The sequence below is a fragment of the Ochotona curzoniae genome, unplaced genomic scaffold (assembly GCF_017591425.1).
Source record: "Ochotona curzoniae isolate NIBS_2020 unplaced genomic scaffold, NIBS_Ocur_1.0 contig_2456, whole genome shotgun sequence".
NCBI lineage: Eukaryota > Metazoa > Chordata > Mammalia > Lagomorpha > Ochotonidae > Ochotona > Ochotona curzoniae.
In genome coordinates, this window is record NW_024465463.1 from 138474 (window position 1) to 161088 (window position 22615).

The 22615-nt window shown below is 61.7% G+C and overlaps 2 protein-coding genes across 4 annotated transcripts in view; one reads left to right on the top strand and one right to left on the bottom strand.

Annotated features, from left to right (window-relative positions):
• SLC5A10 (solute carrier family 5 member 10) overlaps window positions 1-22615 on the bottom strand; it is a 45541-nt gene that overhangs the window by 11065 nt on the left and 11861 nt on the right. For both annotated transcript variants that reach the window (XM_040974491.1, XM_040974490.1), the window contains exons 8-9: window positions 22066-22271; window positions 19797-19932 (exon numbers count right to left, since the gene is read on the bottom strand). In XM_040974491.1, coding sequence (XP_040830425.1) covers window positions 19797-19932; window positions 22066-22271 — 342 coding nt within the window. The remainder of the gene's footprint in view (window positions 1-19796; window positions 19933-22065; window positions 22272-22615) is intronic.
• FAM83G (family with sequence similarity 83 member G) lies at window positions 1129-22150 on the top strand. 2 transcript variants are annotated; one of them, XM_040974488.1, is made up of 6 exons: window positions 1129-1447; window positions 1496-1704; window positions 11971-12138; window positions 17584-17708; window positions 18114-19404; window positions 21595-22150. In XM_040974488.1, exons 1-6 carry the CDS (start codon window positions 1132-1134, stop codon window positions 21988-21990), a joined length of 2505 nt encoding a protein of 834 aa, XP_040830422.1. In that variant the 5' UTR covers window positions 1129-1131; the 3' UTR covers window positions 21991-22150. The 2 variants fall into 2 exon arrangements, with proteins under 2 accessions (XP_040830422.1, XP_040830423.1); XM_040974489.1 differs by having other exon boundaries at window positions 1129-1420; window positions 1475-1704.

A 22615-nucleotide genomic window follows, 5' to 3' on the forward strand; every position in this document is an offset into this window, starting at 1 on the left:
GCAAATACAGCTAGAGACAGCCAGGAGCCCACAACGCGCCCTGGGGAGGCAGAGGGGTATGCCAAGGCTGTGTCCGTGCTGCACGACCCCAGCCACCCCACTGTCCCTCTCTGGGCTACAGCGTGCCAGGCGCTCCTGGGCTTTGGCCCCTGAACTAGCGCGCGCAGCAGAGGGGCCCGTGCACCTAGCGCGCGTTGGTCGGCGTCGGTCCGCGCCGTCCCGGCTGACTCAGTTTCCGGGCCCGCCCCTGGCGCACGTGACCGCAGGTGGTGTTGGCGGCGGCGAGGTGGGCGGGACGGCACTTAGTCACCGGACCGGCCCCTCCCGGCGCCCGCCGCTGGCCGTGCGCCTCCCTCGCCGGCTCCCGCCGCTGGCCGTGCGCCTCCCTCGCCGGCTGCGCGCTGCGCCCGCGTCCGCCCGGTAAGCGCAGCCGATCCTCCCGTCCCCGCCGGAGACCCCGGCCCGCGCCACCGGCCTCCTCCGCGCAGGCCTTTGGGGTTGCCCATCGCCCGGGTTGGTTGGTTTGTTTTTCTTTTTCTTTCTTTTTTTTTTTTTTTTTCCGGACCCTCGCCCTTCCCGGAAGCTCTCGGGAATGCGGGGTGCCGCGGAGCAGCGGCCCGCATGCCCCCGTTTTGTCTCGCGCCTCCCTCCCACTTGCGGAAACTTGTAGGAAACGTCCTGGCCTGTCTCAGTTTCTCCTCTTAGAAGTCGCCTAGAACTTGAGACAGCTCTGGGAAATTTCGGGGGGCGGGGAGTGGCGAGGGGTGGAATCCCCTGCTGGCCCCCTTCAAGCGCCCGTAGTGTGCCGGGGGACGGGGGAATCTTGGGACGTGGCCCACCCTTCCCGCACCCCGGATCCCTCATCTCAGGGCCAGCCCCTGTCCCTCGCCGGGGGTCCCCCCCCACTGCCGCCCCTCCCTTCACCCGGCCACACCCCCCAGGCCTCCGCAGTCGCCCCTCCCCGCCGCCTGCCCTCTGACCTGCACCCTGCATTCATCAGCGCCTTCCCTGCAGGTTCCTTATGGGCAGAGGAGCCGGCGAGGCCCCAGAGCACGCCCAGCCTCAGGATCCCGCCCTGGCGGAGCCGGCTGTCACCCTCCAGTCATCCCCAGCCCCGCAGAAGGTGGCACCATGGCCTTCTCCCAGGTGCAGTGCCTGGACGACAACCATGTGAACTGGCGCTCCAGCGAGTCCAAGCCCGAATTCTTCTACAGCGAGGAGCAGCGGCTGGCGCTGGAGGCCCTGGCGGCCGGGGGTCCCGACGCCTATTATGAGGTGCTGAAGCGAGAGAGCATCCGCGACTTCCTGTCGGAGCTGGAGCTCAGGCGCGTCCTGGAGACCATCGAGGTGTACGACCCTGGCTCGGAGGACCCGCGGGGTGCAGGCCGCTGCTCCCAGGCAGCGCAGGACGACGGGGGTGGTGCTGGCGGTGATGGAGGCGGCAGTGGCGTTGGGGTCCCCGAGGGCAAGGAAGCCACAGCCGGTGATGAGGAAGGAGGCGACCCCGCGGAGCCGGAGCCACTGCCCTCGCTGGAGTACTGGCCCCAGAAATCCGACCGCTCCATCCCGCAGCTGGACCTGGGCTGGCCTGACACCATCGCCTACCGCGGCGTGACCCGGGCCAATGTCTACATGCAGCCGCCCCTGGACGGCCAGGTCCATATCAAGGAGGTGGTACGCAAGATGATCAGCCAGGCCCAGAAGGTGAGGGCATCGGGCCCATGATTCCCCCTTGGGGTGGGTGCTGGAGGGCTAGCTGCTGAGTACCCAGCCCCCTCCCTTGGGAGGGGCCCTTTCCGCTTTGCTGGAGCCCCGCTGCTCCTGGCAGGTGTTGGTGGGCCGCCCCTTCCAAGTCCAAGGGCCTTTGTGCTCCATGCGAGGGTGTATCCGGTTTCCCAGGACCTGGCCAGCAGGTTCCCCAGAGGAAGGCGCTGCAGCCGGTGGGGCAGGGTGGGGAGGGGAGCCTTCTCTTATTGTCTCTTGGGGTGTCTCTCACTCACCCCGAGGAGAGGGAGGAGGAGGTGGCTCTCACACACAGCACGAGCTCTCTGCTGGCGGGGGGCGGGGGGCAGGGGGGTGGGGACCGTCTGTTGTGGACCAAGGGGTTTGGAGGCCGAGATTGGCTTGCTGGCCTGAGTTCAAATCCGTTCGTACTCTCTGAGCTTCCCTGTGAGCTTGGCAGTGACCCAAGCTTCCCAGGGCAGCCGGATGCACAGGTGGGAGTGAGTGGCGTGGTCCTAGTGGAAACCAAGGGAGTCCAGCCCAGGCCTGGCCGGATTCCTGAGCCCTCTGCCGGGCAGTCACAGGGCCCTGTTGGTAGGGACCACTCTTGGCTGACTCACTGATGTCCATCCCGAGAGGGGGTGCTAGTCGCTTGTGGAGGCAGGCAACGGCTGCACAGCTACAACCCCGCCCTAGCACCGGCTGCCTCTTGCTGAGCGGAAGTGCCTTGTCCCACTCCCAAAGCACGCCCTGATGCAATCGGTAAAGTTTGTGTTCTGTGTGGAGGAGTTGGAGGGCCGGAATGGCTTCGGGTCCTAGGACGAGAGATTCCTGACCGTTAACATGGCTGGGATCTAGTCCCACAGCTGGGCAGCTGATGGCAGGGAAGCTAGGCCTGGCTGACAAGGGGCAGCCTGGGAAAGGAGGCCTTGGGTGGCCGCTGACCAGGTGGCCCCAGCTTGGGTTTCCATGGAGGAGGCTCCCTGCCTGCCCATTCTCTGTCCCCCGCACCTGTAGCTATCAGATGATAGAACAAGGAAGGAGCTGGAGGAAGAGGAGGAAGAAGGAGCCCTTGTCATTTTCATGCTGAATTAACCGGCCTACACTTGCCATGGGGGTGGGGTGTAAGGAGGGAGCAAGAGAAAGTAGCAGGGTATTGCCCTCAACATCAGCGCCAGGTGGGCTGGAAGTGACAGAACCAGTGGCCAGCGAGAGCGCACTGCGACCCCCTAACCCAGCGTGCATGTGGGGAAACAGGCCAGGGTGGTGGGGGGGCAGGGAAAGGTCTTGACCCCTGCCCTGTCCCTCACCCCCAGCACAGAAGGACACACACACCACCTTCTAGCTGGGCCAACAGAGCCTGAGTCTCACCTGCTGCAGACAGTGAGCCAGACAGCCTAGCCTGGTGACGGGGCCAGATAGGAGTGCTCCCCAAACCCTCCTCTTCCCCTGCCCATGTCTGAGATCCAGTCTGGGGAGACCCATGAGCCCCCTCCCCTCCCATTCTGTGGGAAGGCTCCCTCACTCCTGGCCAGAACCACACAAAAGTGACTGGCATCCCCCTAAGGTGACCGTCAGCAGCAGCCTCCCCCTTAACATTACAGGAGCTGTTCTGTGTGGCTGGTTACCCCAGGTAGACCTGCCATCCCCAGCATGTGAGCTCTGCCTCACCCCCCACCCAAAGATGGGGCACCCCCCCCGACCAGTGTCCCAAGGTGTGGGACCTCAGACAGAAACCTCAGACCAGAGAACAGAGTTGCCGGCAGTCCTGCCACATCCATGCCTGCGTGGGCAGCTGGTAATGACAGTGGCCACTGTGCACATAGTTTGAGATGCTTTCTAATCTCAGACCGCGTTATCTAGTCCCATTTCCCAGATGCAGAAGCTGAGGCCCGACCGGCTTAGGCCCCCCACCCCCAAGGTCACCCAGCTAGTTCTTGGGTGGAGGGATGGGCACTGGGCCTGGGTTGCCCTCACACCCCAGGACCTGCCCCCCTCGTGCCCTGGCAGAGCCCAGCAGCTGGGAGGAGCAGCTGGACCAGGTGACCTGCATTGCCCACCCCCTTCCCCCCAGCTGCTTCCCAGGCTCCTGGGCTGGGCCAGGATGCCACTAGTCTGATGCTGCTGACCCCGCCCACCACTCTGCTTATCTGTTCCGCCAATCACCTACCTTACCCGCCCCTCTCCCCTCAAGCTTGCTGCGCAGCCCTGAGCCCTGTGCCTGGGGAGCTCGCCTGCCTTCCACAGCAGCCCGGCTCTTCTCTTACTGTTGGGGAGGGGGAATCCGGGGCTAGGTCCCTGCTAGCGCTGAGTCAGGGCAGCCGTGGCCCGCCCACCACCTGCAAACTCACCCTGCCCTGTCGTCAGCACGGCGGGCAGAGCCTGGGGCAGGGAAGTGATACAGCGCAGCACACTCAGCCCACGCCGCCTGGGCCCGCCGGGAGTGGCTGTTCCCGGCAGGGCTCCCGCCACGCCCCCTTCCCAAGGCTGGACTCCAGCAGCCGTGGGGACTGGGGGCTGCCCCCACCCTGGCCATGACACCCAGCAAAGCCCTAGCACCTGAGCTCCTAGCCTGCCCATCTGTAAAATGGATTCAGGTCTTCAGCGTCACTGCCCCGGCTGTGTGTTCCTAGTGCCCTGCAGCCTCAGTGGGCTGCTGTTGCAAAAAAAACAGGAGGTTACCCATGTGCCCCTGGGGCCAGTAATTTACACAAAGTCGGGGGATGGGGGGGAAAAAAAACCCCTGCGTGGGCTCCCCAGTTACATGCATACCAAAGGCTGGGCTTGTAGAATCACGCCCAGGAGAGGTGAGGTTAGGCCAGGTTGTTGGGTTGGGCCTGCTGCAGCTGAAAAAGGGTTCCAAATCGCAATGCAACCATGCATGCAACATGGAGCCAGGCTCCTGCCGGTATCCTTCCCACTAGCCACCCACCAGCTCAGGCACATGCATACCTGGCCCCACTTCACAGTTACACAGACTGAGGCAGACGGCAAGGAGCCAGAGGTGATGGCTGGACAGGAGCCCGGGGCTCTCTGCCTGCCAGACCAGAGCTTGGGAACGGGAGATTTTCAGAGCAGTTGAGTTTCTTGCTCAATGGGAAAGGACTTGAGCCCTGGGCTTTGCAGGCTGCCTGATGAACCCTTGTTTTTGCCATCAGGGGCCCCGCCTTTACAAGCTCGGGTCGGGTCCTGGCCCACAGCTTGGCACTGGGAGAATAAGAGTGGCTTAATGAGGCGTTTATTCAATGCCAGTGCTGATGCCAAGTGCTGAGCGGGCACTGACCTGCTGCTGCTCCATGTAATCCTCCTGGCAGCCCCATCCGGTAGGACAGCTCCATTGTCCAGAGGAGGCAACCGAGATTAGGTGGGGCTCGGGAGGGAGAACTTAGCCTTGAACCCCACGTCTGCAGCTCTGAGCTCCCTGCCCCCACATCTGTCCAGGAGCAGGTGCTCCTCGGGGGAGTGTGGCAGTTGGACTGAGGGACTTAGGATGACCAATGCATTCCCAGGAGGCACTGGGTCACCCTGGGAACTGGCCACCGCAGGTCCCTGGGGCCCAGAAATGGGCAGCAACTTCCTGGAAGAGCAGGTAGGAGGGTCTGCTCCCATGCCTTTGCCAAGACAGTACCAGGATAGCCCCAGGGGTGACACAGCTGGAGCCCAGAGTGGGCCAGCCACAGGACCTCCCCAACCCCCAACCCGGGGCTCACACAGCAGCAGGATGCTTGCCGTGGCAGTTCCCAGGCCAGGAGCTGTCAGGGTGGGGAACCATCTGATAACATAATCCCAGGTGTTGGCGCTCCCGTCTCCTGAACAGGCTCCCTACCCCACGGCACTTGCTTGTGTCTTAATTAGGAGTTTAGGGGCCTGTGGGAGCTGCCCTGCAAGGAAGCAGGCACACTCAGGCCAGCAGCCCCACCCCCTCCTCTCGTTCCCAAAAGGTGAGGGAGTCCCCAGTCCCCATGTCCCAGCTTTAGGAGGTTCAGGGCCAGCGTAAAGACCCAGTCCCAAACAGAGGCCCTGGGTCACTTGCCTTGATCAGCCATTCCCATGCTGTGTGACCACGTGCCTCAGTTTCTCCACCTATGGACTGGGGATTGTCCGGAAAGTCCCTGAGTGCTCTGACAGCAGGGGCATGTGGGGTCATGCCAGGACCCTGGCACCAAGCCTGACAGGCCCTGTCCTCGGCTGCACCAACTCCCAGTTGGGACGACAGGGCGTCTTCCCAGGTTAAATGGCACGTGGCTATCAGACGCACAGGCCCTGGCCTGAGACAAAGCTAGGTGTTGTTGTCTAAGTCAACCGCTCCACTTGGCCGGCCTTCCTGTCCACCCTCCTCACGGCCAAGGTGATACGGACATTGCTTCCTCAAGTCCTGCAGAGGCTCCTGTAGAGAGGTCTGGGGAGGGGCTTTGCGAAACGAAACATGGTGGGAGAGCTCAACGTGCAGGCCCTTGTGTCCAGCTGGGAGGTCCTGTGGCCTCAGGCACAGTGCCTCCTCCCACCTGCACCCCCAGCCCTGCTGCTGTCCCTCAGGGGAGCCAGGAACAGGTGACCCACTCGCCGCGGCCATCTGGGGCTGAGGAGACCTGAGCCTGCTTCAGTTGGGCTCCTCCTAGGTGGTAAACAAGGTGTTCACCAGCTGATGGGGCCTTAGAGCTCGGAGAATGGTGGGGAAGTCACTCGTGGCAGAGGTGTGGCACCTGTGGCATTGACCTCCAGGTCAGCGCTGAGGCCGCCGTTGTTTGCCTTGGGATCCCAGGTGGCCTTTGGGAAGCACCAGGTGGAGCCAGGAATAGACCCAGAGCGCCCGGCCCGTGGGAGAAGAGCCTGGAGACAGTGTGAGAACGCTGGGCTCTCTTGCTCTGTCTCTACTTCCCCCCGTGCATGACCACTGGCTCCAGTCCTCTCGCGGTGCCCAGCTTCCAAATGTGGGGACCCTGGGAGGCCTCCAGAGAACCTGACCAAGCCATGCTGTCTGACTTAGCACCTGTGACCCGCCCCCCCACCCCCGAGACTCCCACTTAGGGAGCAGCTATGACCCCTGGAGCCTCAGCTTCTGCGTCTGGGTGGGAAGAATGGCAGTTTTGCTCGGAGTGAGCTTGTTCAGCACTCTTATACATTGAAAAGATGACTCCGCCGGAAGTGTCAAGTTCTCCGTGCAGGTGCTGCTCCTGGGCCCAAACTCCTGTGAGTCTGCTGATCAGGTTTCTTGGCAGAGAACAGCCATCTTCTCAGCGGCTGCTCTTAAGCGTGCTTTGGTGAGGATGTGCCTAGGCGTCATTCTCCGCTTGTTGCCCCTGCTTGGAAATACTTGTATTTCTTGGACCCACGGGTTTAGCCATTATTCTCTCAGTCATTCTGCGGTCTTTCTGCCACCCCCAGCCCTGAGTGGTCTGAGACTCCAATTACACACTCGTTGGACTTGGCCCGCGGGTGTCAGATCCTGGTTGTCTAAAATCTTTGCAATTTTGCTTGGTTTCTCTTAACAGTGTCTTCAAGTTCACCCATCTTCTTTGCTACAGTGTCTAATCTGCTCTTCCACTCAGTGTGTTTTTTTTTTTTAAGATTTATTCATTTTTATTACAAAGTCAGATATACGGAGAGGAGGAGAGACAGAGAGGAAGATCTTCCGTCCGATGATTCACTCCCCAAGTGAGCGCAACAGCCAGTGCTGTGCCAATCCGAACCCGAGAACCAGGAACCTCTTCCGGGTCTCCCACACGGGTGCAGGGTCCCAAAGCTTTGGGCCGTCCTCGACTGCTTTCCCAGGCCACAAGCAGGGAGCTGGATGGGAAGTGGGGCTGCCAGGATTAGAACTGGTGCCCATATGGGATCCCGGGCCCTACTCCGTAGTATTTTTTGTATTTTTTGGTCTTACACGTAGCAATCTTTACCTCAATTGGTTTAACAAAGTGTCTTCCATAACACTTACCTTTTTTGATCCTATAGAGTACAGTTATAGCTGTTTTCACCTCTGTGAGTTCTCACATCTGTATCAGTTTGGGTCTTTGTTTCTGTGTCTGGTAACTTCCTATTGGCCACCAGATATCCTAGATTTTATGTTGTGGGTGGCTGCTGTTTTCCTGTCTTTGTTTTCATTTTTTCTCTTTAAGGATCTTATTGCCGTGTCCTGGGATGCAGTTCGGTTAGCTGGAAGCAATTGTATACTCGCACTTAAAGTTTATTAGGCGGGACCAGAGCTGACTTCAGTCCAGACTGACGGTTGACAGCCATGGGCCACAAGCCAAACCAAGCCAAGCCCTACTTCTGTACCGGCTATATCTGCATTGTGGATTGGAGTCCCTCTCCCACATAGCACACAATGGCCAGCCAAGGCTGCCTCCACGTTTATTTTCTGGCCCTTTTTAGATTAAGTTTGCGTGGGCCTAGCCTTGCCTGACAACTGTCCCCTGCAAGGCCTGTGTGGTAGCAGGGCTTCTGCTGTGGCTGTTGGAGGACATACAGATATTCCTGTCCCCGGGTGAGCAGAAGTAGTGGAAGCTGAATTCAGAGTCTTCGTGACTATGGTCGCGAGCTTAGGGACAGCCGAGGTCGGTGTGTCACTCCATGGCCTGGGTCTCCTTGTGGCCTTTCACGTGTGGGAGATGGGCAGTGATCCTTCCAGGCCTGTGCACCCGAGGCATGCTGTGGGTCTGAGCAGGTGAAGAGGAAGAGGAGGAGGAGGAGGGGAGGATGGCAGCCCTCGAGGTCCATCACCTGCAGGAATTCACTTTATGCTCCAGTGACCTTGGACCTTGTGGGTGGAGATTGTTATGAAGAAACCAAGGCGACGCGATCACGCCACCACTCCCCAGGAGGAACTAGGGTGGGAGCTTGAGTGGAGCAGAGCCCACACTGCCACCAGTCGGATGTCCATCAGCAGGGCCGGAGGAGGACAGGCTCGGAGATGCAAGATCTGCCCAGCCCACCTCCCAGGTGGGGTCGATGAGGCCCTGTCAGGGTGGGAACACTCCCTGAAACACTGAACAGAGATTCCATGGCTGTCTAGGCACCTTCGAGAACCCCCCACCCCAGGCCTGGAGGGGGTCAGCAGGACCACTTCAGAAAGGGAACATTCCCCACTGACCCTGTCTCTGGGTGATCACACCACCATGACGGCTCCAGAATACACCAACTAGAGCGGTGACCAAAGGAGGGGCCGGGCACATGCCTTGCGTGGGGCTTGAGAACAAGCAGGAGTTTTAGCTGGGTAGAGGCAAAGCCGACAGGCAGCCCCGTGACAGTAGCCTATGAGCCGCAGACTTGGGGCAGGGTGTTCTGGGGTAAGGGATCAGAGAGAGACTATGGGCAGCTCAGGGCCCATCCCAGCGGTTCGCCTCTGTGAGTCAAGCCCCTCCTGGCCAGTGCTTCCGCAGAGTCCCGTCTGAACCCGGGAACTTCTATGCCAAAGCCTCCTGCAGGTGCCAGCACCCAGCCCAGCAGGCAGGAACCCCCAGCCTGGCCCCTGGCTACTAGCAGGACACAAAGAGTCCGGATGTCAGAGATGGAAGGCCACGGAGGCATCGAGGGCCAGCCAGATTCCCAGGCTGGCTCTGCCCTTGCCCAACGGGCTCGGGACGATGCCTGCAGAGCTCTTGCCCAGCACCTAATGACCCACACACATACACAGGAGCCTGTGCCAGCCACAGGTGGAAGCTGCTCCCGTATGGCCCAGAAACTCCCCCCACCAACACGAACCTCTTCGGGGTTTGGGGTGTGCTCCTGGCATTGGGGGGGGCCCATGTGCATCCCTATGGGCTCAGGGGCACCTGGGGCAGGTCCCTGTCCCCGCTCTGGGCCACAGCATCCGCGTGTCTCACGTGGAAGGCCAGTGTGGCCCTGTCCGGAGGATATCCTGAGGATTCAGTAGCTATCAAGAAGAGGATGGGGAGAAGGGGCATAGGACAGGGCTGGTGGACTCTGCCGAAGGAGTTAGCCTGGCAGCCGGCGGGTCCATGTGTTGGCACAAGTGTTGGAGGAAGAGCCTACCTTGGGGACTTACCCATATTCACACCACCTGGAGAGAAGTACAGGTGGACTAGACTGGAGCTGGGATCCTGCCCTCTGCCCCCGCCAGCTCGAGAGGACACTAGAGCCCAATGCCACTGCCATACCCACTCTGTGCAGCCCATCCCCCTTCTGCCCCTGGCCTACATTGGTCCCTTCCCCAGCATAGCCAGCCCATGCTGGCTGCCCTGGCTAGGAGCCACAGACCTGGGCCAAGCAGCAGAGGCATCCCTGGTCGGCAAGATGGGCGGGACTCAGCAGGATCTGTCCTCACTGGGTCTCCATCCTGAATACTGGGCTGTGCAGCAGACTGTGCAGGCTTGAGGCTGATGAGGCTGGCACAAGGGACACACAGGCCTAGGTGCCATGCCCCGTTGCCTGGGCCTGCCTCCCATGTGGACCCCTGGACCCCAAAGGGTACGGCTCAGGGCTGCTGCCGTTCCCCACGCAGGGTCAGGACCCGAGGTAGCATGAGAGAAACGGAAGGTCCAGGAGGGGCTGTGACCTGCAGGTGCTCCTGCCTGGGCTCTTAGTCTTTCTAGAGATAACATCCCATGCCGAACTCTGCCCTTGATAAGCTCAAAATGTCACGGGCAGGTGAGCTGGGCCTCAGTTCCCTCATCTGCAAAATGTGACATAAGGACCAAATCAGAACAGCGTTCCCGAGACCCATTGAGCTACATAGGGGCAGGGAGCAGTCCCCAACCATGGCTTCTGTCACTCCCTCTGCTTCCCAGCCTGCTCATCTGCAGACAGTGGCAGCTGCTGAGCACCCCCCAGGGACAAAACCCACACTCAGTCCCAGGACCCCGGAAGGCTAGAAGCCTGTGGGTTGAGTAGGAGAGAGGGCAGGCAGGCCCAAGGGGAACCAAACCCACAGCCAGCCACACAGGGATGGAACGCACAGTCCTACTGGGACCCAGCCCCTTCTGCCAGCCTTGACCCTGCTGCCTGGCTCAGGAGTGGCCCTGGAGCTGTGGGATCCCAGGGAAGGAGGTCCCCGCTTGCCACCCCCAACCCTGAGCCTCTTCAGCGAAAGCAAAGGTTGCTGTGAGACCACCCCTCTAACCCTTTTTTTGCCTGGACACCTGCAATAGAAAGCTCCACTACTCCAGCTCCAGACCCTCCCTGGCCACAGGACAGCCCTGGGCAGCAGGGAGGGGGTGGCAAGGCAAGACAGTTCACAGCATCTATGAGATAGACGGAGCCTGTGGGGACCATGAGCAGATGGTCCAGAGTGGCTGGGCCTCTGGCTCAGGGTCGCCCGGGGTCGGCAGGGCAGGCACAGAGCAGAGATTTCGCTGCCAGATGAGCAACAGGCATGAGCAGGGGCCTGAGGCCCAGGAGGAACCAGGCTGGGCCTGCAGAGGCCAGCCCGATGAGCTCACCGTGGGGCGTGCACAGAAGCCCCTCCCCACCCCACCCCCAGCAGGATCCTGGCTGCCTCCTGGCGCCCAGTGAGAAGCACCTGCCAGACCACCCTCCACTGTAGGGCAAAGTCTGGGGAGATCCCAGCTTGACCACAATCGCCCACCCCTTACCCGGCTTCACCATGTGGCCTACTGTTCAGCCCTGGCTTCTCTGGGCAAGGGTCCCTCCTGGTGGGTGAGGGGAGGAGCAGGCAGCCTCAAGCCCCAGTCTGGCTGCTCCCCCCATGCTGCCTAGCAAGACAGGGAGCCGACACTGAGAAAACCCCTGCCAGGCTGGGTGCATGCCTCCGTGTTCATGCCTGGGCAGTGCCACACTGCTGCCCAGGGTGGACAAGCAGAGGTGGCGCTGCAAGTGACCAGGGAGGCAGGCCACAGCGGCGCCAGGGCCGATGACTCGGGCACAGACCGGCAGCTTAGTCCTCGCTTGTCCTCGCTCTTCTTGGGCCGACCCTTGGCCCCAGGCGCCTCCCTATTAAAGCTTCCTCAACGTCCCCTCCCCATTCCTCAGGCCCGGCTGAGCTTGGCTTTGCTCCCTGCGGTCTCGTGTTCCGGAAGCAGCGGGCAGGCAGCTGTGCCACTCCGGCATTCCCCACGGGGACCTCCCCCACCACTGTGTGTTCAGATCAAGAATCTATATCCTGAGTACAAATCCCAACCCTAAGAGCACCAGGACCCCTGGCTTCTCAGTTTCGGGGTGCCAGCCAGGATCGGGGGATAGGAGGGGCACAGTGGGCCCCTGGAGTGGGGTAGGATCTCCCCCATCCTCCATCACCATGCCCTCTGATGTGCCTTCATTCCCACATCCAAGGTCATAGCCATAGTCATGGACATGTTCACCGACGTGGACATCTTCAAGGACCTGCTAGACGCCGGCTTCAAGAGGAAGGTGGCCGTGTACATCATTGTGGAGGAGAGCAGCGTCAAGCACTTCCTGCACATGTGTGAGCGGGCTCACATGCACCTGGGGCACCTCAAGGTGAGTGAGGCACATGCCCGGACAGCCGGGAGCAGGAGTCATCGCCAGCCGCCTCGTGTGGCCGCCCACACTGGAGGGAGAGCCCTCGGGGGGGCACACAGTGCTCTGAATTCCCGGAGCCTCCTTGCCAAAGCAGCCACAGCTCCTGTGCCAATGCCCCAAGGGACAGGATCCTCACTGCCCTCCCCAGGCAGAGATAAGATAAACACTGATTCAGCCTGGGCTGGAGGTCCCACCATGCGCTGCATCACCTGTTGCTTCAAGGCCACCCTTTGCCACAGAGGCCACCTGTCTGTGACAGCTGAAATGTTCCCTGGCCGCCTCCTCCATGGGCAGTGCCCCTCACACCCAGGAAGTTGGTCTTTGGAGGAGTTAATCCAGGCTCAGGTAGACGGAGCCCCCTGGGGCTGTGGCCAGGGAAGATTGAGATGGTTTTGAGGCTGGAGGACGTGGGCGGTGGAGAGGTAGATCAGAGAAGGGACTGGATGTGTGGGCATTGCTGTGCTGTGCACCTGTTGAGCCTGTTACCACCCATCGGTCAAGCAGAGACGGGGCAGATAAGCTGGTGTGGGCAGACCCCGTGGCACTGGGAGGCTTTCCCTAGGGACAAACGCAGACCCCGTGGCATTGGGAGGCTTTCCCTGGGGGCAGACAGAGCCCTCCTTCCGCCGCAGCCATTGTGTAGCACCTGCTGTTTCCCTAAACAGAGATCGTGCAGGTAGGGTTGGAAGTGGGTTAGGGCAATTACCCACGCTGTACAGGTGGGGTAGCTGCCCCAAGTCAGAGAGGAGGGGAGGGGCCCAGCAGCAGAGCTTGGATGGGTACCCTGTGCCTCAGGACTGTGATCTGCACAGAGACCCCAGGAGAAAGTGGCAGGAGACGGGGGGAGGGGAAGGGCACAGACTCCTACTCCCGTCCTTGGCCAGTGCCTGCCGGGCATCCCTTCCCCTCCTACCGGCTGAGTCCTGCCCAGTTGGTTGTGATCTCCCCTCGGCAAGTCTCTCACTCTTCCGACATGTCCATGTGGTCTCCCTGTCCATCTGCTCACCTGTTCTGTAGTTGGCACCTGGGTTTAACACTGTCCTGGCCCTGTGAGCAGCAGGTTGGAGAACCTCAGGGTTCCTCGTCCAGCCCTCCTCTGTTGCCTGGCAGAGACCCCGACGGGTCCTCCGACACCTGTGTACCTGCTGTGCATCCCGCCATGTCACCAGCCCGTGTCACACAGGTCCCCCCATGTCACACATCCCTGGCGTGAGAGGTAGAGGCATGGTGATAAAGGCGTTCTGGGAACTGGCAGTAGTGACCAGCCCCAGACCCTGGCCACCCTCAGTCCTGGCCTGAGACCACCTGCACTGTGGGTCCTGGGGCTGGTGTTCCTGTTGGGGGAGGTGACAGGACCCCTTGCGACGGTATGACCCCAGCTTGCTCAGGCTCACCCTGAGCCCCTCTGAGATCCCTGTGGGCCCTTCCCTAACCTGTATCACCCCACCTGCCTGCACCCCGCCTGGAGCTGGCTGAGTCCGGACCTGTCCCAGGAGCCCTGGTGTTGCCTGGGACAGCCCCTGCCTAGTTCTGCACAGACCTGCCCCCAGGGCCACAGGGCACAGAGGTGTCATTGAGGCCTGGTGGTGCCCTTTCATGACAGTGTAGGTGCCAGTTTGAGGTTCAGCTCAGAGCCACCTGTACGGTCCTCTTGTGCAGGGTTGCTCTGTCCCTGTGTGGGCCTCAGCTGTTTGCTCAGCATTGGCTATTCGGTAGCCCCAATGTGAAGAGGTCATTGTAGAGAGCGAACTCTTCCTCCTGCCTTTGGTGGAGGTCCATACGGGAGACCCCCAGCTCTGCCAGACCTCCGATTCAGGGTCTGGTAGACCCATCTCACTTGCCCCTTTAATCCTGAGTGTCCCTCCAGATGGAGGTGCCCAGCTGCCCCAGGAGCCCACGCACTGTGTTTCAAATCGAGCACAGGAAAGGACCCAGCCTGTCACTTCCAGGAGCCAGCCGTGTGACCCCAGTTATGCAGGAGTAGTCTCCAAGTCACCCAGAAGCTGCAGCTCAAACAGAACGGGAGCAGTGAGGTATCTGGCCGGGCTACAAAACGACCTGGCTTTGTGTAGCCCAAACTGGAAAAACCAGCAGGTATCCGGGCAAGGGGCCGGACCCATTTCTGATGAACAAAGAGACAGTAGCCGTGGGAGGGTATCCGGTGAGGATGCGGGGTCAGGCCACTGGAGCCCGGGAATCCTGGGTTTGCCATAGAACCAGGCTGTAGGGCTGGGTTCCTCAGCCACAGAGGCTTGTCTTCACAGTGTCCAAAGACAGAGATGAGTGAGCTCTCCCCATTCACTGGCTTACTCCCCAAATGCCTGCCTGGTCTCCCACATGGGTGACAAGTTCTCAAACCACCTGGCCATCGCCTGTGCCCTTCACAGTCTGCAGCGGCAGAGCTGGGCATAAACCCAGGGACCCCATTCTGGGTTATCCAAAGAATGCCTTAACTGCTGGGCCAGTGCCTGCTGCTGGAGATATATTTCCATTGTCACGAATGGAGGAGGGGCAGGCAGTAACGCGGGCATCTGGTGGTGGGCAGAGGCCAAGGGTGAGTCTGACCAGCCTGCAGGGCCAGAGAGAGCTCCCACGGGCAGTGAGACATCAGGCAGTACTGACACATAGCAGCCCTGGCCCCAGGGCCTTGGACTGAGGTTGGCCTGCCCCTGCCCTGGCCACCTGGACCCACTCCTCCACAACCCTCCATCACCAATCTGAGACCACCAGTGAATGGGTCACAGTAGCCCAGGGAGCCAGATGTGTGCTCAGGGCCCCAGCATCTTGGGGGCAATAACAGCTGCCTTCCAGCACCTGGCCTCCCCTTGCTGCTCCCAGCTCAGGCCACCTCTGGCTCAGAGGTGCCTGGAGGCCCCTACGTTGTTGGTGGGGGGGAGCAGCCTCCTGGAGATTCTGAGGGCCCCATACCTTACCGCCTCCTGGTTCCACCCTGGAGTTCTACTCAATTCTCACTGGGAACCCATTTCACAGGAGGAAGAACTGAGGCAGGAGAGGCATAAGCGCATCTACTTATCACCAGGACTGGAGCCCCATTCTGCCCTCAGATGGCCTGGGCAAGCTCAGGGATCCCAGAGGCCCAAGCACTGACCCTTGGTACCCCATCTCCCCACCCCTTGCTCACAGCTGCCCTCTGTGAACCGAGGAAGCCATGCCTGGCCTTCACCCTTGACCTTCCGAGGTCCACAGGGGTCTGAGGACATGCCCAGGTCACCCCGCTCAGGCCAGCACAGGTATTCCCCCCCTCCTCGGGACCCCAGCTTGGGAGGTCCAAGTATCCCAGAAACAATGCGGCTTTGTGGGACTCTCCACCCCTGCTCACGTGGGCCCAGCCTCCTGAGACATGACCTCATCCAGGCCCCATGGGTGGGGACAGCCCGCGGAGCAGGCGGTGTTGGGGGAGGGAGGGAGGGAGGGACTCTGCTGCCCCCCCCCATGCTGCCTCACCCCCAGGGCTGAAAAGGACAAGCCCCCTCCCCGCCTTCACCAGCGTGAAGCCTGGTAAACGGAGTCCTAGAGAAGGCCACAGAGTCATGCTTTGAACTGAGGCTGAGTCACCGTGAGCCATGGTGGTGCTTCACCAGGACCAGGGTTCAGGTGGGTGGGACCTGAGCCTGGTAGGAGGGGTGTGGAGGCCAGAAGCTGGCCTCCCAGGCCGAGGCCCAGTGCGTGCACGTGTGTGTGTGTGTGTGTGTGTGTGTGTGTGTGTGTGTGTGTGTGTGTTCCCAGCACGGAGAGCATGGGGCTGGTCTGTGGTCGGCTGAGGCCGTGTGTGCGTGTGTGTGTGTGTATGTGTGTGTTCCCAGCACGGAGAGCACGGGGCTGGTCTGTGGTCGGCTGAGGCCGTGTGTGCGTGTGTGTGTGTGTGTGTGTGTGTATGTGTGTGTTCCCAGCACGGAGAGCATGGGGCTGGTCTGTGGTCGGCTGAGGCCGTGTGTGTGTGTGCATGTGTGTGTGCATACGGTCCCAGCGCTGAGACCACGGAGCTGCTCTGTGGTCGGCACAGGTGCCAGCTAGGCCTCACAGCGCCCACAAGAGCTCTGTTCCAACTTCTTGTCCCCAAGCGGGCTCCTCCCAGGAGCTCGGTACAAAGTCACGAGCGAGCGCTAATTGTCCTGGGCCTGGGCCAGTTCCTGCTGTGTTGCCAGGCCTGCGAGTGGGAGGAGCCCTGGCTTTATCTGCCTTCTGGGCTGGGCCCCAGGACACAGCTGTCCACCGTGTGCGTGGCTGGGTGGGTGCCTGTTGGGCACCTCTGTGGTTGAAGTCCTGGTGAGTGGGTGAAAGGATGAGGGTATGGGATGGCAGAAGTAGGGCTGGCCCATAACAGCCTCTTCCCCTGCCCACTCTGAGTCCTCCCCCAGGGCATGGCGGTGCTGGAGGGTACCCAGCCCAAACCCCTCGGCTCTACGGGTTGCATCTCGCCCACCTCTCCCCGCAGGTGCTCTCATGTCCCGCCTAGAGTCCCTGACCCTCTTTGCAGCTGTCCACCCACGCCATCCTTCCTGGGAACCGCCCCCTGGACACCCCCACGGCGGGAGAGACACCTGTGGGATTCTTGATTGCTTGCACTAACTCGTCTGCCATCTGCTTCTCACCTTTCCAGCAAGCCCCTGGTTGGCATAGACACCTCTCTGTGTGTCTGTCTGCCTGTCGGTCACTGGGGGGGGGGGGGGGGGGTCTGTGAATAAGGGCACGCGTGGGCAGTTTAAAAATGAGTGGGTAGGGACAGACGAGCCCATAACAGCCCAGTCTGACCAGGAATGTGTCAGCGCTGAGCCACGGAGCCCCCCAGGACGCCGTGAGATGCCCCGTCATAGGAAGAGGGCGTGCACACCCCAGCCAGACTGCCCCCAAGGCAGAGGTTGGTGCCCTAGCCAAGGCTGGTGTGAAATGGAAATGCCCAGCCTGACCACATAACCTCCTGAGTCAGCCTCTCCCTGGGGCACCCTGGCGCCCTGCCTTGGTGAGCCGCTGCAGCATGCCTACGACTCAGCCACCCTGCCTGGGGTCTCTCGGCCACCTCCCTTGCCCCCAGCACTAGGGCCCTCCGTTGAGGGGAGCCCCCTGGCTCCCCACACCATCGCCAGCTATGATCCATACTGTACTGCACGTGATTGAGAATGCCCCCCCAATTTCCAAGGTCTCCTAAGACCTCTCTGAGCCTGCTCCCACACCAGACATTCTCATCTTGGGAGTGCAACAGCCCAAGCCCCTCAGGAAGCCCCCCTACCTGTTCCCTGCAGTGCCGCCTCCACCTAGCAGGCCCAGCCGCACAGGTCCGGTCCTGCCCCAAGCCGGGCCCAGGCCCCCGGTCTCCAGCCTCCTGACCTGCAGGCCAAGGCTGTGGTTCTGTAGCTCTTGCCTCTCCCCCCAACCCCGGTGCAGAATCTCCGAGTGCGCAGCAGCGGAGGCACGGAGTTCTTCACGCGGTCATCCACCAAGTTCAGAGGCACTCTAGCCCAGAAGTTCATGTTCGTCGATGGAGACCGGGCCGTGTGTGGCTCCTACAGGTGACTCCCTTGGTTCTGTGGGGACCCCGCAGGCTGGGCGGGAGATGAGGGGCTCATTTCTGCCTTTAATCTCCATTGTGACACCACGGTTATTCCAGAGCTCAGAAAAACAAAAAGCGTGGAGGTGTGTTGCAGGGCTGAGCCACACCCGCCCGCCTCAGCCTCCGGGTGTCACCCCCGGAGGAGCAGAAGGGCGTGGGTATGCTGAGCCCATGGGTGGCCATCCCTGGGACGAGGTGAGGGTGCGGACAAGAGCCAGCCGTGCGGGCTCTCCCATGCAGGGCTGCCCAGCCCAAGTCAGGTGACCTTGGGGTTCCTGGGCTGCCATGGGAGCCCAGCGTCTGACCCTCTCCTCCGCTCCCATGAGCCTGATGGGTGCTGTGCCTCCCCTCCCCCGTATCGCAGCTTCACGTGGTCAGCAGCGAGGACGGATCGAAACGTGATCTCCGTGCTGTCGGGCCAGGTGGTGGAGGTGTTTGATCGGCAGTTCCAGGAACTCTACCTCGTGTCACACAGTGTCAGCCTGAAAGGCATCCCGATGGACAAGGAGCCAGAGCCAGAGCCCGTCGTGCTGCCTTCCGTGGCCCCGCTGGCGCCCACGGGCACCGTGGCCAAGAAACTCGTCAACCCCAAGTACGCACTGGTCAAGGCCAAGAGTGTGGACGAGCTAGCCAAGACCTCGTCGGAGACACAGGAGGCCAAGCAGCCGCCGGGGCCACCAGGCCAGGTGCCTGCCGAGCGGCCAGGGGACGTCCCCGAGCCACCACCCCCACCCGTTGTGCATCCGGGACTGGTCAACCTGGAGAGGGCCAATATGTTCGACTACCTGCCCACGTGGGTGGAGCCGGACCCCGAACCCGGCAGTGACATCCTGGGCTATATCAACATCATCGACCCCAACATCTGGAACCCGCAGCCCAGCCAGATGAACCGCATCAAGATCCGAGATACATCCCATGCTGGCTCCCAGCACCAGCTCTGGAAGCAGTGCCAGGATGGTCGACCTGCCACAGAGACCAGCACCCCCAACGATGGGCTCCAGCCCACCACCGAGTCCAACGCCCTCCACCATGAGCTGCCGACCACCAACGGCCTCCACCAAGCACATCCTGAACCGCAGCCCCCAGTGCCCAAGCCCCGGACAGTTCCCGTGGCACACCTGCTTGCCCAAGATGGTGGCAGCGGTGGAGGCAATGGCTGGGCCTCCGACGCCGTGCAGGGGGAAGAACATTCCCAGAACGGGACCAGCCACAGGACAGCAGAGCCACACAGTCCCCTGCAGCGGCAGCTGTCTGTGACCCAGGACAACCCCAGCGGCCTGCGGCCAGGGCTCCCCAACGGGCTGGACGGGGAGGAGGAGGAAGATGATGACGACTACGTGACCCTCAGCGACCAGGACAGCCTATCAGGCAGCTCCACCCATGGCCCCGGCCCTGGCCCAGACACCCGGCGGCCCTCAGCAGCCTCCTCCATGTCCGGTGAGTACTTCGAGTCAAGGGACCACTCGGCCCCCCTCCGGAGGCAGCATTCAGAGCAGCTGGCCAACGGGCCATCCCAGCCGCCACGCCGACAGCTCAGCGCCCCCCATGTGACCCGAGGGACCTACACCGGGCCCTTGGCCCAGGGTCGGGGGAGAGAAGAAACAGATGCCCCGCGGAGGACGCAGGCCCCACGCCCTACGGACAAGGAGGCACAGGTGGGTCGGGGTCCCTGAGGGCTCCCATAACCCCAGCAGCGCACCCAGGAAGACTGACAGCAGGCAGGGTAGGAGCCACACAATATACTGCACCCCCATCTCCCATCAGGGCTGGGATTCAGGATCCCAGTAGCCCCCAACAGGCAACCTCAGGAAATGCGTATGTCCACACCCAGAGTCCCAGATACCTGCCTGCTGGCCATGCAGTCCCTGTGTCACAGGAACCCTGGAAGTTACACAGCAACACACAGACCCTTCTCCAGACCCAGACTACACCACGTCCGTGTCTGTCCATCCCAGCCTAATGCACCTGCTCATCCCATCCTCTGCCTGCCCTCCCACTGCCCCACAAATGACGCGGTTCCTGGGCGCCCGTGGCTCACCCGTCCTACCTGGGAAGAGCACCCGGCTGATCATGCCCGGCATGATCATCAGGCCCATGGGCAGCATCTTGAGGTAGCTGGCGAGGATGCTGCCCGCCTTGGCATGGTTCAAGTTCCGGGCAGACAAGGACCGCTGCACAATGACCTGCAGAGGCCATAGGGAGAGAATGAATGGCCATGCGTCCCACAGGCAGGGTGAAACCTGCGCAGCCTGCAACGCCTGGCAGGTGTCCCTCTAGGTAGGATGGTGTCGGGGATGCCACCGTCACCCCCACTGTGGCTGGACCCCACACGCACCAGGAACAAACATTGACCTAGGTACCACTGGCAGGGGTCCGGAGTCCCAAAACCTGGGGTGGAATGGACTTAGTGGTTTGAGCCGTCACCTGTCACCTCCTGAGATTGCATGCTGGTAGGAAGCTACAGCTGGGAGCGGGAACTGGAGCTTGAATTCATGCAGTGTGATGTGGGATGCAGAGGCCCCTGCTGTGTTAGCTATCGAGCCAGACACCTGCCCCTGCTCCCTTTAAAATAACACCCCTGGGGAGGCATGATTGGCACACTGTGCTCACCCTGCCAGGTGCACACCCTGGTGGTTTGCAAGATGCCACCGGGTTCTGCAGCTCTGGCTCTGACAGTTAGAGAGATGGATGCCAGGGCCATCCCGCCTCAACTGGCATGTACCAATGAGCCTGTGCCTCGTTGTCCCCATCCAGATATCCAAGACTTAGCAGAGGTACTGTCTCCCTAATTACCACTGACCCATAGGAGTGACCATGATGATGGGTATGGTAGACCCCCAAGCCCTTGGGGGTCCCTTTCGATGGGGTTTCAGTCTCCCCTTAGGGCAAAGCCCCAAGCAGGGTATGTGAGGGGGACCAGAAAGTAAGACTGAGGCCCAGCCCTGACCCCAAGTTGCCAGCAGATGCTCTGGATCCTGGGGGGCCAACAGGGTCCCCTCCTCCTGCTCTGCTCCGTCCAACCCTGACCCCGAGGACAGATACGGTGACTCATTTGCTCTTCATGGGAAAAGCTCCCGAATAGCGTTCCACCCACATACACCTGGGCCAGGCAGCCTCGTGGGGGCGGGAGGCAGCCGGGCAAAGGGACTCAGCCCAGCGGGGGCGTCCAAAGCGCCGGGTCCCCTCCCCGGCTTCTCATCACCCCAGGCAAATGTGTGCCCTGGACAGCCTACGGGGGCAGGGAGGTGTGCCACACAGGTCAGCGTGTCACAGATGCAGAAACCGAGACCCAGCCCCCAGGGCTGCCAACCCCTCCCTTCCCAGGTGACCGCCCACTGTGGGCCCACCAGAACATGGACAAAGCTCAGGTGCACCTCACTCACACCTGCAGGTCACAGCTTGTGCTTGGGCACGGCAGCCACACGAACCAGCAGGGCCTGGGCCAGGGCAACTGTGCTGCCTCACAGGCCTACCCGCGCATCCTGCTTGGAGCCACCTGCAGGCGGGCCAGTAGCATCATGCTGTGCTGCCCAGAGAGGACGGGAGGCTTGGCAAAGACCGCTGGACAAGGCCAAGGGCAGTCAGAGTGTATGGGGGATAGTCGAAACCACTACCCCGTTCCCTCAGCAGAAAGGAGACCTGGCCCTCAAAAGCCCCATCTCAGGTCCCCACATGCAGCTAAAGGAGGAGCCTGAGGAGCAGGTGGCCACAAGAGCCTGCCTCAGAACCATCTGCATGACAGGAGGGGAGGCTGAGGCAGGGCCCAGAGGACAGCCCGTGCGCTGGTGAGGGCCCCTCCTGCAGCACTGCCCACCCTTTACTCTCCTCTCCTTCCCTCCACCCAGAGCCAGCAGCTGCACCGCTCTGGGACCAGGGATAAAGATGGCTTCGCACGGCCGTCGAGGACCCCAGGAGCTCCCCAGTTCCGCCCTGCAGCTGCTGATGGCGCCCAGAGCTCTCCCAGGCAGGCCGGCCTGGCCCCCACCGGCCCCCACCACTGGCAGCCCAAGGCTGGCCCCATATCCCGCCCACTGCCCGAGTCCGGGAGCCCGAGGCCGGCCCGGAACACCCCCACGCTGGCCGATGGCAGGGCCACCCAGGAGCACACAAGCCCCTTTGGCATCCCCTACTCCAAACTGTCCCAGGCCAAGCACCTGAAGGCCAGAACGGGCGGGCCCCCATGGGGCTCAAACGACTCCAGGCGGAGGGCCCAGGCCCCCCGGGACCACAAGGACCCCTAGCTGTTCCCAGCCCAAGCCTCTGGACCCACCGAGAGGACAGGAGGGCAGGGGTGGGTAGGTGGCACTGGCACTCACCTGGTCAGTGCACCAGTACCAGGTGGCCATGATGGTCAGGCCAAAGGTCATCCCAGTCCATGGCAGGTCCCCCGTGCGAGGGTCCCGAAACATGTGCATGGCGTCAGCGCGAGGCAGGTGACAGGTGGTGTTGGGGACCGTCCTGGAGGGAACGGCCTGGGCGTAGGCTGCCTCCAGCTGCTCGTAACCGCCAATCTGGTTGAAAGCTACAGTGGAGGGGTGGGAGAGGGGGAGACAGCGCAGGCTGAGTGGGTGGGTGGCCCGATCGCGCACACTCCACACACCCCCGGGCCTTGTGTCACAGCTCACTCCCCCTGCACCCACCTGACTCGGGTTCTCCCCTTTCCTGGCTGAAGGAAAGGTCTCAAGGGGGTGCACTTGAATGTATATTTTATCGTATTTAAGATAAATGCTATTAAATGAGCGTTTTGCACCCGGGCACTCTCCCTTCCCGTGTCCTGCTGGCGTTGGGTGAGGGAGGGGCTTCCTGCCAGCCCCAGGCAGTGGGGGAAGGGGTGCTGCTCCCTCAAGAAGCAGCAGAAGTGTTTTT